The sequence below is a fragment of the Sardina pilchardus genome, chromosome 9 (genome assembly GCF_963854185.1).
Source record: "Sardina pilchardus chromosome 9, fSarPil1.1, whole genome shotgun sequence".
Taxonomy (NCBI): domain Eukaryota; kingdom Metazoa; phylum Chordata; class Actinopteri; order Clupeiformes; family Clupeidae; genus Sardina; species Sardina pilchardus.
Genome location: NC_085002.1, coordinates 7,137,327 through 7,155,501, shown reverse-complemented (window position 1 = coordinate 7,155,501; position 18,175 = coordinate 7,137,327). Strand labels below are relative to the sequence as shown.

The following is an 18,175-nucleotide window of genomic DNA, read 5'->3' as shown; positions in this document are numbered from 1 at the left end:
ATAGTTGTTTATATCTCTTTGCATCTCTCTCTTTCTCTCTCCCTCTCTCTCTCTCACTCTTTCTCCATCTCCCTTTCTCTCCCTCTCTCTTTCTCCCCACAGCAGCCTGAGAGCCGGCCCTCCACCTTGCGTTCGGGGAACCTGAGCGTGCTCAAGAAGCGCTGGGAGCAGTCCCGCCAGCAGGAGGCGTCGTCCGCTCCGCCCGCCGCCGCCGCGCCACCCGCCTCCGCGCCCCGCATGCGCCTCGTCTCCACGGAGACGGCCCCGCCCAAACCCAGCGCCTCCGCCCAGGCTGAGCCCGCCCCCGCCCCGGCGCCCAAACTCCCAGCGTCCTCGGCGTCGTCCACAGCGTCCACCGCCGAGCCGCCCCGCCAGAGCAGCCTCCGGCGCTCCTGCTCCCTCAGAACCCCACCCAGGGCCGCCAGAAAGGAGGAGAAGGCAGGAGGAGCAGCAGCAGCAGGAGGAGCAGGTGGAGGAGCGTCAGGTGGAGGGAGCAGAGTGATGGAGCGCGCCGTGGAGAGGCAGTTTGAGGAGGTGCAGGAGGAGCAGGAGGAGGAGAGGAGTGGGGGAGGAGGAGGAGGAGGAGGAGGAGACTCGTGTACCAGCCCCGTCAGCCCCCAGGAGAAGCCCAGCATCCCCATGGGCAACCTGAAGAAGATGTTTGAGAAAGGGGAGAGCAAGGTGAGGGAGTCGTGTGTTGTGTGTGTGTGTGTGTGTGTGTGTGTGTGTGTTGTGTCTGTGTTGTGTCTGTGTTGTGTGTGTGTGTGGTGTGTGTGTGGTGTGTGTGTGGTGTGTGTGTGGTGTGTGTGTGTTGTGTGTGTGTGGTGTGTGTGTGGTGTGTGTTTGTTGTGTGTGTGTTGTGTGTGTGTTGTGTGTAAGTTGTGTGTGCTTTGTGAGTGTGCTGTGTGTCGTGTGTGTGTTGTGTGTAAGTTGTGTGTGCTTTGTGAGTGTGCTGGCTTACATATATACACACACACACACACACACACACTGCTTTATGTGTCCCATTGGATGAAGATGTTTGCCTGAAGATGTTTAAAGGGGGGGGGGGGGGGGGCAGTGTGATGGATGTCTCAGATGTTTGTGTGCATACACACACACACACAATCAATTACTGATTATAAAACAGCTGGGAAAGCAAAGCCAGAGAGATTTAACTCTGTTGAGATCCCCTTTCCCCCGATCTTTTGCCTCTTTGTATCTCTCGTCTGTCCTCTCGTACTCCTCTCTCCCGTCGTCACTCTTTCCATTGGGTCGTTTTGACCCAGCGGCCGGCTTCCTCTCCCATCCCGAGCTCAGTGAGGTGTAGAGGTGAGGGTCTGGTATGTGGTGGGGCCCAGTGGTCCGGTAGCGTGATGTTGCCTGTGAGAGGGAAGTCATGCTGGAAGTCATATGCTTCTGGACCTTGTGCACATTCCCTCTGAAGTCTGCTTTCCCAAAAGACTGTCCTGTCCCGTTCATTACACTTCAGTTCATGTGAACATAGAGCTCACACACACAAACACACACTCACACACACACACACACACACACACACACACATATATTCTGACTCCATCTTCCTCCCTCTTCAGACGAGTTTCTATTAACCCCGAAAATGCACAAATCTACATAACGAAATGAATTTAAGCAAGTAGTGGAAACACCTGATTTTCAGGGGGAAAAAAACAAATATGGCAAAGAAGTTTATACATGCGCATGAGGATGCATTAAATATACTTTTTTGTAAAATATACAGTATATATAGATAGAAAAGAGAGATGGAAACGTGTTGGGTTTTTTTTTTTTTTCATTTATTGAGTTGCAAGACCCTATATACACATTCAGACAGGTGGCTCATTTTGTGTGGTCTTCTGAGGACATAGGCTTATTTGTACAGTTGTTTCAACATGAACATACTGTATCAGTGCAAGTTTACAACAAGCAATGGCAAGCGTTTGTGGACCATGCCCTCCTGGAACGGTCATATGTTGTCGTTGCCAAGTATGAAAGAGTTCGTTTTTGATATTTTTTCCTCCCTTCATATTCGGTCATCTTCAATTTATGATTACCACTTTTGGTGGATGCAATTGAAGTTAAACTGATAAGTTAATCAGATTTTGGGAGAGACGTTGTCACTTTTATCTGGAAGGACGAGATAAAACCCACGAGAAGATAAATGAGAAGCTAAAACCCACATTTTAATCACATTGCATCACTTAGCGGAAACCTCAACCATTCACAATGGTGTTCTTATCCAACTTGTTGCGTTTTTTTTGTTTCTCAAATCCTCAGACACACATGAACTGTCTGTCTCTCTCTTTCATCGTTTTTCCATGTACACACACACACACACACACACACACACATAGATAGAAGCTGTCCAGATAAGAGGCTGTAGTACCACAGGAGCAGGGTACTGGGTACTGGCAGATCCAGAGATATCAGAGAGGAGGGAGGACCAGGGTTGTTTATGATCCTCCTCTCCTGCCTTAATAAACAGCCACAGCCTGCCCGATCACTCAGCATTCCTCCTCTCTATATCTCTTACCTTTTCTTCTTCTCTCCCTGTCTTTGCTATCTCTTCCTCCCCCTGTCCAGCTCCATCACTCTTTCTCTACCTCTGCCCTCTTCCTCTCTGTCTCGCTCCAAGAGAGAGAGAGAGAGAGACAGAGAGCGATGTATTCTTCAGTCCGACATTTCATTTTTTTTCTTCTGATCCATCTTGTTTCTCTCTTTCTACCCCTCCCTCCTCTTACCCCATCCCCCTCTCCTTTTTTTCTTTTCTTGTCCTCTTCTCTCTCTGTCTCTCTCTCTCTCTCTCTCTCTCTCTCCCTCTCTCCTCCGTGCTCGAGGTCAGGAATGTGTATTCCCACGAGCGTCTCTGTCAGAGACCCACCTTTGGAATGTCTGGAGACATTCCTCCACCTCAGACGGAGATGCTCTGAACTGAAGCGGTAGCGCTTGGGAACGCCGTCGGCCGGCTCATTAAGGCTGGCCCCCTGATTTAGCCGTCCGTTACAGGAATCACCTCGGAGGGGACAAGGCAGCCTAGTGCCCTGCTGTCCTCACACAGTGCAACAGCAGCGATTACATGGTGGTGACCGCACATGTGAGACCATTGTTATATCGAAGCAATAAGCTCCGAGAGGCCGTGGTTTACACTGATTTCAGAACAGCTAAGAGGCGTTGGTTGTTGCCACTTTAACTTTTTTTGCTAGTTGTGGTAGCGCATTACTATAGAACGAAGAGCGGTCAAGGTGTGTGTTTATGTTGGATTTTACAACGGCATCGAACGCGATTCAGCCAATCATAATGTAGGACCGGAACTATCCGTTTTAGAATTACAAGTAAAATTCTTCAGATAGAGGACCGGAAAAGAGGTTCCAAAAAACACTTGATTGAAAAGAAGAGGCACTAAGTCTGGTCAGTTGTGAAATGAGTCATAGCAGAGCGTTTCATTGTGTGTTTGCCTCGTCCCGTGTCTCTTTTCAATGTGGATTTGGCTCCTGGAGATCCTGCAGAGTGCTGTTGATCAGATCTGCTGGTAAGTGTGCTGCTGCTGCTGCTGCTGCTGCTGCTGCTGCTGACTGCCAGCTCATGATGGGGTGCTGAGTGTCCTCAGCTGCGGTTGCCATAGCACACACAGAGGCCGGCACGGCAGGAGCGGTCTTTTGGAATTCCTGTAAAGATAAGTGTGTGTGTGTGTGTGTGTGTGTGTGACTGTGTGTGTCAGACAATGTGGCCTTGTGTCCATCATAGTAACACAGTTGTTCCAAGTCATTTCCTGCCCCATCTGAACCTGCTGAATCAGGATAAAAGAAATGGGAGAGGCAGACATGGAGAGAGAAAGAAGGAAGGGATGTAAGGAGTGAAGGGAAGTGTGTGTGTGTGTGTGTGTGTGTGTGTGTGTGTGTGTGTGTGTGTTGACAGGGTCCCGCTGTTGTCTCTGTTTGTTTATTTTTGTTGTAGTTGTTGTTTTGCTCCTCTCAGGACCGAGGCTTGAGCTGGAGAGGTTATTGTCTGAGGAGGTCTGTGAACTGCCATGTTCTTCCCCCTCTGAGTGAGAGACGGGCGGGGGGGCTGGGGTGATGGACTTTGGCCTGAGACCAGCATTCAGCTAGCATGCACGCACACAGGCAGACACACACACACACACACACACTCACTCTCTCTCTCTCTCTCACACACACATAGACACACACACACACACACACACACACACACACACACACACACACACAGCATGCACCGTTGCGTGCACACACACACTCACAAATACATCCCTGTGTCCTGTGTGTGTCAGCTGACTTCTCCCTCAGCTCACAGGAAATAAGGTGGGGCTAATGATTGCAGCAGGGGGTTGGAAGGGTAGGCAGGATAAGCCTGGACTCTGGAGTACCCCTCCAGCTCAGCCACGCACACACACACACACACACACACACACTCTCTCTCTCTCTCTCTCTCTCTCTCTCTCTCTCTCTCTCTCTCTCTCTCTCTCTCTCTCTCTCTCTCTCAATCACACACACACGCATACACACACGCATACACTCTCTGTCTGTCTCGCGTTTTCATTTCTTAGTCACGCATATGGTGAAAGACGCATACTAAGGTGTGTGTTGTACCGCTAGTTCACATGAACAGCATTACTGTAGGAGAGTTTTCCGCACCAAGGGGGCCTCTATTCCACACATGCGGCAAATGTTTTTTTAAAGATGCACGCACACACACACACACACACACACACACACACACACACAGGCACTTACACAAACAAATTTCCAGTTACAGATGCCGAGGCCATTTTGTGGTCTCTTTTATGCACTCACACAAAACCTCTGTTTCTCATGTAGGCATACAGAAACACACGCTCACACACACATAACCACACACATCTCCTTCTTTTTCTCCCTCTTTCTCACTCGGTTTCTCTCTCTTTTACACTTTATGTCTCTCTTTTTCTCTGTCTATGTCTTCCTCTCTATGTCTCCCTCTCTCTCTCTCACACACACACACACACACACACACACACACACACACAGACACACACACAGACACAGACACACACATTCATACACACACACACACACACACACACAGAGTACTGCTCCCCTTGGCAGACACCTCCAGGCCAGCTGTGGCTGTATGTGTGTGTGTGTCCGTGTGTGTGTGTGTGGCTGGGCCCACTGGTGTCGTCTCGCTTAGATGATGTCATGAGAGAGGCATGCACAGGCTCCTTACCCCCCTCGGCCGCTGGAGGCCTGCAAAACACCCCCCTGACCACCCCCCCACACCCCCCCCGTCTCCTTTTTTTCCTCTTGCTCTTTATTCCTGTCTTTCTGTCTCAGCACACTTTTTCTCCTTTGCCTTCACTTTTCTCTCTCCCTCTCCAGTTTACTGATCCCTCTCTTTTAGCCTTTTCTTCATTGTGTCTTTTTGTCTTCATCTCTTTTTCTTTTTTGATTACCTGTTTTGTTTCCCCTTCCTCTTTTTGGCTCCTTGTCTTACTTGGCTTGGCTCTGTGTTCTACCCGCTTGTGTGGCTATTTAGCCCATTCTCAAATTGAGACTTTCTATTTGTTTCTAGATCATTCTCAATCCCCTTTTTTCACTCGTGCTGCTTATTTCCCTTGCTTTCTTTCCCTTCTCATGTGTCCACCTCTCCATCAAGTGAATTGGGTTGTCTCTTGTTTCTTTTGAAGGAGTACTCTTCGCTTATTGCAGTCACATGCTTGGCTCTAGATATTTGTTTGAAACTGAATACAGGTGGGGCTGTCTTGTGTTGGCAGACGCTTGGCTGGTCCTCCACCAGTCTACTTCCTCTAGCTCTCAGTGCCCACTTAACACACACTCACTCTTTTCTCACGTCTCTCTGTCTCTCTTTCTTTCTCTCTTTCTTTCTCTTTCTCTCTCTCAAACATGTTAACGTATACATATGCTCTCACACAAATAAAGATGAACCTATACATGACCAAACACATACCCAGTCTAGTTTTCCCTTTACACACACACACACACACAGTCTCTCTCTCACACACACACGCGCGCACACAGCACATCAGGGAAGACTCTGTGTGCCAGCCCACCAGTACATTCTTAACAAATGTCATGTTCAGTGAGGTGTTACCAGAACATTTTCTTCTTTTTAGCATGCACGTAGCTACACACACGCACACGCGTCAACTGTGTTTGCCTTGGCCTCACCTGTTCCAACCTGTCCCGCCATCGCCGCTCCAGAACCACCTCGATTCTGTTTTCCTTCCCAGCTCCTCCTTTCCTCTCCCCTTCTCTTCTCTCCTCTCCTCCTCCTGAGATGGAGATCCCTTGCTTTCCAGCGGTATGCGTACAAATCCCGTCACTTATTGCATTCCAGCCTTTACTATCACCACCTCAGCTGAGTAGGTGTTAGAGCTGCCCTTGTGCTAATGTATGCAATTAGCTAATTGGATTTCATTAGACGTCCATTCACAGAGAGCCAATAGAGGGTCATTGACACCCTTAAAGAAGCTTTGGCTAATTGGCAGTGTTGCTTCATGGGTAGGAACACTCCAGCCAGATGTCTGGGAGCACAGGGCTGCTGTTTTAATTGGAGATGTGCTCCAGCCAATCGGCCGTGTCCCAGATTAGCTCTGAGGGTGGGGGGGTCAGAGGGTGTTTGGTTATTGGGTCTGGTCAGCTGTTATTAGATGCCGTCTGTGGCTGTTTAGCTCATGTTCTTCACACACAATTGCATGTGCAAAATAGCACACATTCTCACATACTGTTGTCAACACCAAGCCAGCTGGAAATCACACTGACACCGTGTGTGTGTGTGTGTGGGTGTGGTGAGTCTGTGTATGGGTGGGGTGGGGTAGGATGGAGAAAAGAGGAAGCTTGATGAACTGACAAAAAGGATTCAGAGACAAAACTGAATCAGTCCATGAGGTGTGTGTGTGTGTGTGTGTGTGTGTGTGTGTGTGTTTATGACTGCTTAAGTCAGGCAAAGGCACAGCCTTAACCAGTTGAGCTTATTAGCAGATTATCTGACACACACTTTGTGCGTGTGTGTGTGTGTGTGTGTGTGGGTTGCCCATCTGTTTCGGTCACATTATCCCCCCTTTAAAACAACCCCCTGTTTTATCGCGTTGTAATTACCCTCAATGGCTCAATCCAATTTTTTAATCGCGCTGGTGGCAAAGGCCGCTGTTGACCTAACTCACTGAGTAATCCCTCGCCCTTGGCCCCGGGTTCGGCCTGTAAATGAAAAGCCCATTCCCTGAAGTGATCTGATGAATTAGAGCGTCTGTTTTTAGCTCCACACATCATGGCACTGGGGAACATGGAGCCTCCTTTTTCACTCTGTGACTCAACCCGGGGAGTGAAGCAATCTTTTGAGAGCCGGAGCCAAACGCCATAAAAAACATCAAGCCAGAAAAAAAAAGATCAGCAAAAGAAAGAAAAATGTCATCTCAAGCGACTGTATTGTTTTCTTTTTCGTCTGAAATCGGCCGGAGCTGTGCGTCAACTTTAAAAGGCAGCGAAAGCAAAACAAAACAAATCCATTTTAGATTTACTTCCTTTTTTCCTTGGACCAAAGCGCACACTGCATTCTTCAAAATCCCTTCGATTAAAACCACTCCTGCCGTCCCCTTGTAAAATCTCCGCTGCTGCCCTGCCCTGTTCGGAGGCTTCTCGGGGCAGTTATTTTGAGTCCAAACTTCTGTTGCTCTGATGAAATAAGTGGCAGTTAGGATAAAGGACCTGAGCTGTTGACACAACAAACATGGCTGGCTGCATACAGTTCAGCCTTTGTGTGTCGGTGGGGAACGGGTAATTTAGCCTCCCACAGACAGTTCATTGTAATGTAAAGCACAGTTAGGCCGCAAGCTCCTCCTGATTGTGTGTGGTTGTGTGTGTGTGGGGGGGAGGGGGGGTGGTGTACAGGTGGGGGTAGAAGAGAATAGAGAGGTGTGACCCTGATCTGAAAGGCAGAGGGACATTTGAGCTCTCTCCGATTGCAGAGGGGATGGAACAATAGACACTTCCTCAGGAAGAGACAGAAAGAGCGAGGAGAGGAGAGGAGAGGAGAGAGGGAGGCAGAGGTGGACAAGGAGAGGGCTGTGGCTGGATTGAAAGAGGAACACGTTGTCTCGTTTCTAGCGCGTGGCTGCGAATGGAGGTTTTGAAGGTGATCTTGGTGATCAGTGTGGGGTTTTGTCGAACTTCACGTCCACTGGTTGACGTGTGCTTGTGAGCGGGTTGGGGGACTCGTGGCGTGGCGCTGAGAGCTTCACTGTGATTGGTGTGGCTAGTGGTGTCTGGTCTAAGCCTTGTGGCCTTCTTCTTCCTTCTGTTGTCAGGGACGGACAGGAGTGAGCAGCTCCTCCTCAGAGGACATGGACTTACGGGTGGGAGACAGAGGTATGTGCTCCTCTCTCCTTTCTCTTTCTGTCTGTCTCTCTCTCTCTCTCTCTCTCTCTCTCTCTCTCAAATAGTGATTTAGTGGCATTAAAGTCCTTGTTGCCAAAGCTACAGGTTAATAGTCAACTTTACATTAATAATGGAAATGTATACAGATAAAATGAAATGATGAAAGGAAAAAATGAAATGGGATAAAAGTATAAATGACAATGTTCCTAAAAGGACAGCAATAGTACTATACTGTAGAAAAGAAAAGAGAGAACAGAAGTGTTCTCTCTATCTCTGTGCCCAGTCCCAGTGCAGGACCAATACAGACAGCACAGAGGAAGAGCTCTTTTCTCTTTCTTTGCACACACATGCACTCTTTTACAGCCTGCACAGTTTTACCACATGTGCTATACATACCTCGTCCTCTGTTATGATCGGAACGTGTGTGTGTGTGTGTGTGTGTGTGTGTGTGTGTGTGTGTGTGTGTGTGTGTGTGTGTGTGTCCTTCTGCAGGTCTGTCTTCACTAGAGACCACTTCTCTGCGTGACCGGATGGCCAAGTACGAGGCTGCAGTTTCTAAACAGAAGTCACCTACCCCTTCACGCACTGTAAGTATGCTCAGCATCAGCATTAACTGGGGCAACTCAAGGAAATCCTCTCCTCCAATTGAACGAGACTGTCTTTACCACAGTATGCAATGAAAACAGTACCTGCACATAGTAGGCCTAGTATTCCCTTCGTTTTCTTTGGTCTTAAAATCTCCTGACTTTTTTTTTTTTTAACGTTACCCATGATAGCCTGTCTTCCCGCCTGAAATGCACATGCGTTGTCGCGACTACATAAGATAATCTTACACACGGGAAGAGCCTTCTTCCCGTGTGTAAGATTATTTTATATAGTCGCGACAAGATCTTTTTTAAAATGTTGTTTTATTCTCAAAAAACATCAACACACTTTTGCATCACGTGAAGCAGAACTGTTGACTACCCAACATAATAAGCTATTTTAAATATAAAACATCCAATGCGCATCGCGCCGATGTGTCCGAACCCGAGTATAATTTCTAAATATTTGTCCGAACCTGACCCGACACATCGAGTGCTGGTCGGGTAACCACACTCTGTGTGTGTGTGTGTGATTGAGCGAATGAACAGCTGTGCTTTGTATGTAGGGGCATGGGTGGAGGTGTTTGTGTGTGAACGTGTGAAGGAGAGAGGAGAGGATGTTTATTCCCTCTCTCCTCACAGGAGGTGGCAGACTGTCTCCCCTCTCCGACTACCTGCCATAAAACGCCCACAATGCACTGGGCTCTCTCTCACCAGCTGATTCATGGAGACTCAAGTCGTGCTCTTAAATCTGACATCCTCACGGAGTAGCTCTCAGTGCCTTTCACACAGACCAAATCCCTTAAATACACGGACGCCAAGCCAAACTAAAGACAAGCTGAATTAAAATACGACACTAACGGCTTGGCTAGCAGTTACTTTACACCAGTTGTGTTTTGGGATTAAACAGTTATGTGAGCTGGTGATTTAGTAGCTTGTGTTTAGAGTTTCCCCCCGTTTCAGTATTTGAAACTTCATGCAGTTTATTTGAATTATATAAGTCAGAATGTTCTTGTCTTGTGGTCTTTCACTGGTCTATAATGATTTTTCACAGTTCATTTCTTCTTTTACGTAATAAAATCTTGTGCCATTATAAGCGCACTGTATTGCATTTGCACTCGCATACACAGGATCAGATAAATGAATCCATTTGAATGTCAGCCATCAGCAGAGTAAGATTTACTGCTGTCAGTGCAGATCCACTTCAACTCCTCGAGGTCTCTGCTGGCCAAGTCATCTTTCTGGCACCTCCGCCTGAGCTAGACAATTAAGCTCCAAAGAGAGCAGGACTGGCCTGCTGTGACGCCCCTGCCACTAGAGGCTAAAAGGAGGCTAAATCCACTGATTTAGGATCAGGCTTTAAGTGCTAACATGCTAAATCTCCCCTCTCCCTCCAGAACAGCCAATCAGAAGCGGAGAGCAGCAGTCCAACCACCGACCACAAGGAGAATGTGCCTCCTGGCAGTGTGGGAGTTGGAGTGGTCAGTACCTGTGTGTGTGTGTGTGTGTGTGTGTGTGTGTTTCTCTCCTGAGTAAAATAATCACATAGAAGGCAAATCATAAATGCTGCCCTGTGAGCTGAATTCTTCCTGCTCTGGATGTTACACCAAAGAACAACTTCTGTCCCCATAATGTGTTTTATGGCTAATGTTGTGGAGGCATTCTTTAGCAAAACAGCTTCTTTTTTAATGTCTCCCTCTTCCCGCTCTCTCTCTCTCTCTCTCTCTCACACACACAGAGCTTGTTCTCCGAGATCAATGGAGCCAAAACTAATGGTGAGTAGGGTTCCCACTTCCATATACAGAGATACACAACACATAGACACACACACACAAACTCTCTCACACACACATACAGTCATGTCTTGCCTATTAGCTGCATCGTGTATAAACTGCATGATGGAGTTTTATCCAAATTAAAACAGACAAAAGCATCTATTGACTGCTCCAGTCTACTAATCACCATGCCCAATAGCCCAGTGAATCATCATAATCAGATCAAAAGGAAGAAGGAAGAAAAAATAAGTATTTCTAAGTTAAGCCCGCCCCTGTGTTAGCTCATAGTTGAGGAGGTCAACAGGGTATCTGTGTCTTAGTTTCAACTAAATATCCTAGAACGCTTCTCTAAGATCTTTGGTTTCAACCAAATACCGACTCTCATAAACTGGGGTCAGAGTTCAGGAGAGGAGGGCTCTGGGTCCTATTGTGACCTCAGCGCACAAAAATGCCAGAGGGAGGTAGAGAGTTTCTCCTGAGACAGAACAAAAAAACTGTCGTCTCACCAAACATTAACCAGCGGAGCCGTATCCATGGCTGCCTCATCATAAAGATAAAAATAACTTTTGTCTATAGTTTGTTAAGACTGCTGAAATGATGAGATTGAAACCGGCTCTGATGTTGCATTTTTGGGGTTATGTCTCCCCCTGCTGTCACGTTGTTGTAATAGCAATTCATGTCTTTTTTCCCCTCTCTCCTCTGGGTTTGCTCTAGGGGTGCGAGTTGACACTCCAAGCTCCAGCAGTGGAAGCCCGGGCTCCGCAAACAGTGATGCACCCAAAGCAGCCAGAGTGAGTGCTCTGCCCACACAGCCAATCACAGCAGAGATACAGTAGATGAACTACACAAATTGGTGCAATGTCTCTTACTGTTGTTAGCTACAGCGCAATACAGCCACAACAATTTATTATTTTGAAACAAAGTGATTTGTAAGGGATATATCATTCTTGTAAGGGGTGCAATTTGTGTTTGTAATTGGAATTTGGTGGCTTTGTAATTAATGGAGTAATCGTCAGCTATGACTTCCAACCATTATGAAAATAACATAATTGATACAGTGGGGTAAATAAGTATTGAATGCAGCAATAATTCATTTTTCAGGAAATCCACACAAGTAAATAATTCACACCATTAAAGTCCATTAGTAATAAGTTATGTGTTTCATAAGTAAAGTTATGTGTTACTGTTCACAAGAGAGCCCCTGGAATCTTCGAGATTTGGACAAAGGCGTCTGCTAAATAACCATAACCATAACCATAACCATAAAGACTGTTTGGAAGAATGGGCCAGAATCACGTCTGAATACAATGGCCGATTCATTTCTTTTTATAGGAAGTGTCTTGAAGCTGTCATTACATGGCTTGTCCATGAAGTATTAAAGAAATTTAAGTTGCCATGTTCAGTACTTTTTTCCTGTAGCATACCACTTTATTACACATAACTTTATTTATGGACTTTAATGGTTGGATTTCTTGAGTTTCTACCCAAGTCTGGTGGAACGTTGGAAATATATTTACTGAAAAAAATGTTGCCGCATCCGATACTTAGTAAATATGTCTGTGTGTGTGTGTGTGCATCTTTGCATATATTTTTAATTGTTGAATTATATTTCACATTCAATTTTCAAATAAATTCACTACTAATTTCTTTTTGATTTTAGAAAAGTGGATGATGGGTGAATCCAAATTCATTCAGTAATCATGTGATCTCAACATTGACAAACAGCCCTTATTTGAATATGTGTGTGTGTGTGTGTGTGTGTGTTTGTCTGTGTGCGTGTGTGTGCACACGTACGCGCTTGCCCCACAGAAGTTCCAGCCGGCTGTGAGGGAGACGTGTGTGTCGTGCCTGAAGACGGTGTACCCTCTGGAGAGACTGGTGGCCAACCAGCAGATCTTCCACAACACCTGCTTCCGCTGCACCCACTGCAAGACCAAGCTCAGGTGAGCCGCTGCCCCTCAGACGTCCCCCAGCACCCCACGATGACCGTAGCAGAAGCAACCATTTTGTAAAGTCGGACCATTTCACGTGTGACAAGTAGTAAATGATCTCCTACAATAATTTCCTATGCATTGGCCGCGTTGTGTATAAGCAAGCAGTGTTTTATGCAAGTTAAAAGAAAACAAAATCGTATTAATACCATATTAACTGCCCCCGTGTATTAACGCCATAGCTGAAGAAATCGTGCAAAATCAATGTAGAAGCCGCGGCTAATAGTTTTTAGAAATGACAGAAATTACGGTATTCAGTCAACATTTCAAGTCAACAGACTTTTTTGAAGTATTCATTACATCTACTACATTGTATAGAACGTTTTACTGCCTATGTTCATCAAAAAAAACATACAGTAATTAAGGAAACTACAAGGAAATGTGACGTTTTTTGAAGATAAGCAGTTGAACAAAATAAATGTAGCCCCATAGACTTGCATTTATTTTGCACTTGCTTGTGACTGCCTCTAGAACTTTGTAATTTTATCTAAACTGGTTACAGTTAATCCAATCAATAGGGAGTGAACAGTCTCTCCTGTTCAGACTGATTCACAACTACAAAGTTGTAAACGCTGAGAAGTGTAGCTAGCATCAAAATGTCCAGTTGTTGCGTGTTCAGGTAGTTTTCTCAATCGTTGTGGTTAATCCCTTTGCATACCTTGACAAACTAGCCAACTCCACCATGCATCTGTTCCCAAAATGCACGTTCGGTCATCACAGTTTACAAACTGTAAAAGGGTGTGTACTGTAGGTGTTGCTTTGCTGTATTTTAACTGCTCCATTCCACCCTCTACTGGTCAGCCTGGGTAACTACGCCTCTCTGCACGGGAACGTCTACTGCAAGCCCCACTTCAGCCAGCTGTTCAAGGCCAAGGGCAACTACGACGAGGGCTTTGGCCACCGGCCCCACAAGGAGCTGTGGACACCGAAGGAGGGCGAGGAGGGCGAGGAGGAGACCGAGGAAGGCGGCAGCAGCGCGGAGCGTCCGAGAGAACCGCGCCCCACAGAGGCCCCGATCACCAGAGCAGCCCAGGCCTCCAGCGCCTCCACCTCCACCTCCAAGGCCACGACCGACACCAGCCCCGTGGTGGAGGAGTCCCCCTTGGCCAAGGTCATCGAGCTGACCGCCTCCCTGGAGACTCGGGCCCAGCGCGGGGGCTCCGCGGAGAGGCCGGCCGCCGCCGCCGGCGCTTCCCCGACCAGCTCCGCCGAGACCCGGAGGCTGAAGATCGCCTGGCCCCCGCCCTCCGAGGTCACCGGCGCAGGCCGGGGCGTGGAGGGAGAGCTGTCCGGCGCGGTCAAGCCCTTCAGGGCCAAGTGGCCGCCGGAGGGCGAGACGGCCGCGGCGGCGGCGGCGGCGGCCAGCCCCGAGCGGGCCGAGCTCAAGAGCCTGCGCCGCAGCTCCTCGCTGAAGGAGCGCTGCCGGCCGTTCTCGGTGGCGCCCAGCCCGAGCTCCGCGGCCAATCAGAAGACGGAGCCGCCCCAGCGACGGCCCCTGCGCCGCGCCCTGGAGAGGCGCAGCTCGCTCGAGGAGCTGCGGTCGGCGCGCGGCGAGCGCTTCGCCGAGCAGCAGCGGGACGAGCAGGAGCGCGAGGAGCGGGAGGAGAGGAAGACGAGCAGAAAGAGGGAGGAGGAGAGCGAGAAGAGGGGGGAGAAGACGGCGACGAAAGCCACAGGGCCGCGCAAGGACGCCGGGGACGTGAACGGCAATCTCTCCGACGACGAGGAGGAGGACGAGGGGCGTCCGTCGGCGAGACGAGAGGAAGAGGAGGACCGGAAGAGGCCGACGTCCCAGAACCCCCCGAGGGATGAGGAGGAAGAGGAGGCGGAGGAGGAAGAGGAGGCGGAGGAGGTGGAGTCTCTGCCCAGCCGCCGCAGCGCGTCCCCGGAGGTGTCCACGTCGCTGTCCCCCGGCGCCGGCACCGGCATCAAGACGGACCGCTCGTCACAGGACGTGGGCTTCTGGGACGGCGAGGAGGCCGAGGACGAGCTCACCGTGGAGGAGCGGATCAAGAAGAACCGCTACTACGACGACACGGACGAGGAGGAGCTCGTCTGAGTCGAGCAGAGACTCCCTCCATGTCTCTCTCTCTCTCTCTTTCTCTCTCTCTCTCTCTCTCTCTCTCTCTCTCTCTCTTCTATCACTGAGAATCAGTCAAATGTCCTTTTCATGAGGCACACACATAAAAAAAATGACAAAAACATTATCAGTAGTGTTTCATATGGTACCAATACATTCCACTTTTCTTTACCTGTAACGCTTTTTATGTTTGTTGTTTTTGTTTGTTTGTTGGATTGGATGCAGAGACGATTCACCGAGTTGTTCCGCTGTTTCCTGTCGCGTGTCCTGCCTCAGAAGTGATGTTTAGCCTTTTTCACATGTCTATGCCTGTTCTTTAAAACCAAGCTGTTCCCAGAGAGTGTAACAAATACTTAACATTGTAACGTTGTCACAACTAAAACATCAGCTTTGTTAGTGATCCATTTTAAAGGGAGATTTGATGGAGAGTAAGGCAAGAAATTCATTGCTTGGTACATTTTTTTTGTATATTTTCTATGTTTCAGGCTGAATAAAATCCTAACAGGCATATATTACTGGATAGCCATTATGTTATTGCACATGATTAAATCGCACTAAAGGGACATCACCTAATAATGAACTGGACCCACAAAAATCTTGTTAGTTGTCATGAGTGACACCAAGATGTTCTAGAAGAGAGTGATGGCGGTGAGAGAAAGTGATAAAGAAAGATGGAGAAGTGTCCCATTTCTAGATCCCCTTTCAGATGGAGGCAGAGGGCAGGAATGGCCCTAGTTGGAGGCTGTGTGTTGAAAGCTTAACTGAAACACTATGGTTTGTCCCTGAATGGTTTCTGGCTGCAAACGCAAATGGGGAAATGCATTGTCCCAGCTCAGGGCACCAATCAGATCAGCAGTGATTTGAAAATGGACACAATGCAATGAGAACTTTTTCCAGTTTCAGATTAACACCTTCCAGTGGAAAGATTGTATTGCACACTTGGACCAGGGTGATTTCTGGCAGCCTTAAGGAAAAGCCACTAATGGCGGTGCAACTAGATACTCTCGTAACGTTTGGCTCTGTTTGCTTGGACTACCAGTTCAGTGTGTGTGTGTGTGTGTACATCAACACTTTCAGCAGGACACTATGCAAGGCACTTGATCAGTTTACCTCACCTCAACTGTAACTGGAAAAGCGAGTCGAGCTGACTCCCGCTTGCCCTGCCTTTGAGAGGCTCGGGTGAGACCACAAAAGAAAAATGATTTGTTAATCCGGTTGGGATTGGGATTTGGGAGTGGTGTGTTGCCAGTTCTGTCACCCCTGTTGGATTGCAAGGGGGGGTGCGATGGTCCAGGCCACTCTCCTAGAATAGACTGTGAAGTCAGTTAGTACTTTCTGCTGCAAGTGTACCACTCAAACCACTTCAATCAAATGAAATGTATCACTCACCCTGTTACTTGACCTATCAAGCCCTATGCAGAGGGGTGGAAGCAGTGTAATGTGCATGATCTGGCAACCACTATGCTAATTCCTGATTATCTATCTCCATGCACACAAAGCTTCAGGTTGATTTAAGTGTAGTTTGCTTTTTAAATGAGATCAATTAAGATGAGTTTTAATATCATTTATTACTGGAAATTGTTTGATGCAACTGGTGGGACTGTTTGTGTGTTTGTGTGTGTGTGTGTGTGTGTGTGTGTGTGTGTGTGTGTGTGTGTGTGTGTGTCTTTTTTTTTTTGTTATAGTCTTAAGTGCTGCCCATTAAACACAAACAAGAATTGGAAAGAAACACTTTTGTAATGGATTTAAGCTAATTATGTGATTTTTACCCTTTTATGAAAATACATTTTATATTTGTTTTCTTTATGAGAGGACCAAAAAGACTATGTTTTTTGGAATTTTGAATGTTTATGGTGACCAAAGTGTAATGTTATTTCAGAAATTTAATAAATACCCTATTATTGATAGTATTCATTGTCCCTCTTTATTCTACCTTGAAGCCAATCTCACCTGCACATTGAAGGGTTGTTTTCAAGTAGCGAGGTGGCTTAATTCTCTTATTCCAAGATACTAGTATAGGGCGGAAGTCAACAGCACACTTTGCGTGACCTTCTGAGAGAGTGTTACAGCCACAGATAGTGAACCATACACCATCACAAAGAGTTTATGTGGGTGCTATCAGCTTCTGCGTGAGCTTATGCCTCTTATGTCTCTAGTCTTCTGCGGACTGATGGAAGCCATAGTTAATGATGGTGTTCCAGTCAGACTAGCACATCCCTAAAAGGAGATCCAGGAGGACATGTTCCAGGCTTGGTTGCTAAAACTGGAAGCTGGAATTTGACGTCTCTTATATATTCAGCTAATTTACATCCCACATTTTATTTGAGATGTGTGATGGATGCAGTGAATTATATTGATGTATCCACATTAGGGCAGCAACCAATGATGCATCTTTCACCTAGACATTATGCCAGTGATACATTTTCAATTTGACCCATAGTATTTTGAGGGAAAAAAGTTCCTCTTTTTTTTGAATACGAGAAAAATGTTTCTTTATCTTATATTACATATGCGTAGGACAGTTCAAAAGAAGTGATACAGATGCGTTTAATGTATCAACTTTGTTAAAGGGATATTCCACCATTTGGGGAATCACACTTATTTCCCACCTCCCCTTGAGTTAAATAATTGATTTGACCTTTCTCCAGTTCATCCAGCCGTTCTCTGAGTCTGGATACCAGTTTAAATACATACTTTGGATGGTATCATCACTATTCCTCATTCAGGCATCATCTCATTTCCTCCTTCAGTTACAGTTCCTTGAATAGATCATCTATTCACATATCTATTTCAGATCCCCATCTGTGAACAGAACTTGAAAAGTTTCAAAACTACTTGGCTGACAGGCTATTGAACCTTCAATCTGAGACCTTTCCATGGTGGCAGTCCTGGAAGCTACAAGGTGACACAGTATTTGTGTCTGTTTATGCAGGCCCATATCAACCCCCAAGAAAATACTCCTTGCCCAGAGGTTTAAAAATATATATGGATGGCTTTTTGTGCTCTGGCACATGAACTCCCAAAAATTTCTGGAAATGTCTGCAACAATATCTCTAGCTGGCTCTTACAAATGTCCCAGGGTTTTTTTTTTCGAAAAGCAAGGTTTTGAGGAATGGTGGGGCCAGGGAGTGCTGTTTGAGGCAGAATTCTCATATGTTTGGCCAGCAGGTGGCATTGTTGAGCCATCCCCTCCACTCAGCCATCACTGCTTTTGAGGAACCGAGTGATAAAATCCGCCCGGAGCTCGGCTGTGCTGAGTGTTTTCTCTCCTGCGGTCAGGTTGCCGGAGCGAACTGGCTTGATCGAGAGCTGACTTTGTCAAAGGTGATATAGACAGACAGAGAACTGAGGAAGTGCA

The 18,175-nt window shown here is 47.2% G+C and overlaps 1 protein-coding gene across 5 annotated transcripts in view; it reads left to right on the top strand.

The window, feature by feature from the left end:
* LOC134092561 (LIM domain and actin-binding protein 1-like) overlaps positions 1-16,727 on the top strand; it is a 37,754-nt gene extending 21,027 nt beyond the window's left edge. For 3 of the 5 annotated variants that reach the window (XM_062545492.1, XM_062545491.1, XM_062545494.1), the window contains 8 exons: positions 103-681; positions 8,318-8,378; positions 8,880-8,974; positions 10,369-10,452; positions 10,710-10,746; positions 11,461-11,537; positions 12,556-12,689; positions 13,539-16,727. In XM_062545492.1, the coding sequence (XP_062401476.1) occupies positions 103-681; positions 8,318-8,378; positions 8,880-8,974; positions 10,369-10,452; positions 10,710-10,746; positions 11,461-11,537; positions 12,556-12,689; positions 13,539-14,796 (2,325 nt within the window). In that variant the 3' untranslated portion in view covers positions 14,797-16,727. The remainder of the gene's footprint in view (positions 1-102; positions 682-8,317; positions 8,379-8,879; positions 8,975-10,368; positions 10,453-10,709; positions 10,747-11,460; positions 11,538-12,555; positions 12,690-13,538) is intronic. The other 2 variants (XM_062545493.1, XM_062545495.1) reach the window with 1 other exon arrangement.
* The last annotated feature ends 1,448 nt before the right edge of the window (positions 16,728-18,175 follow it).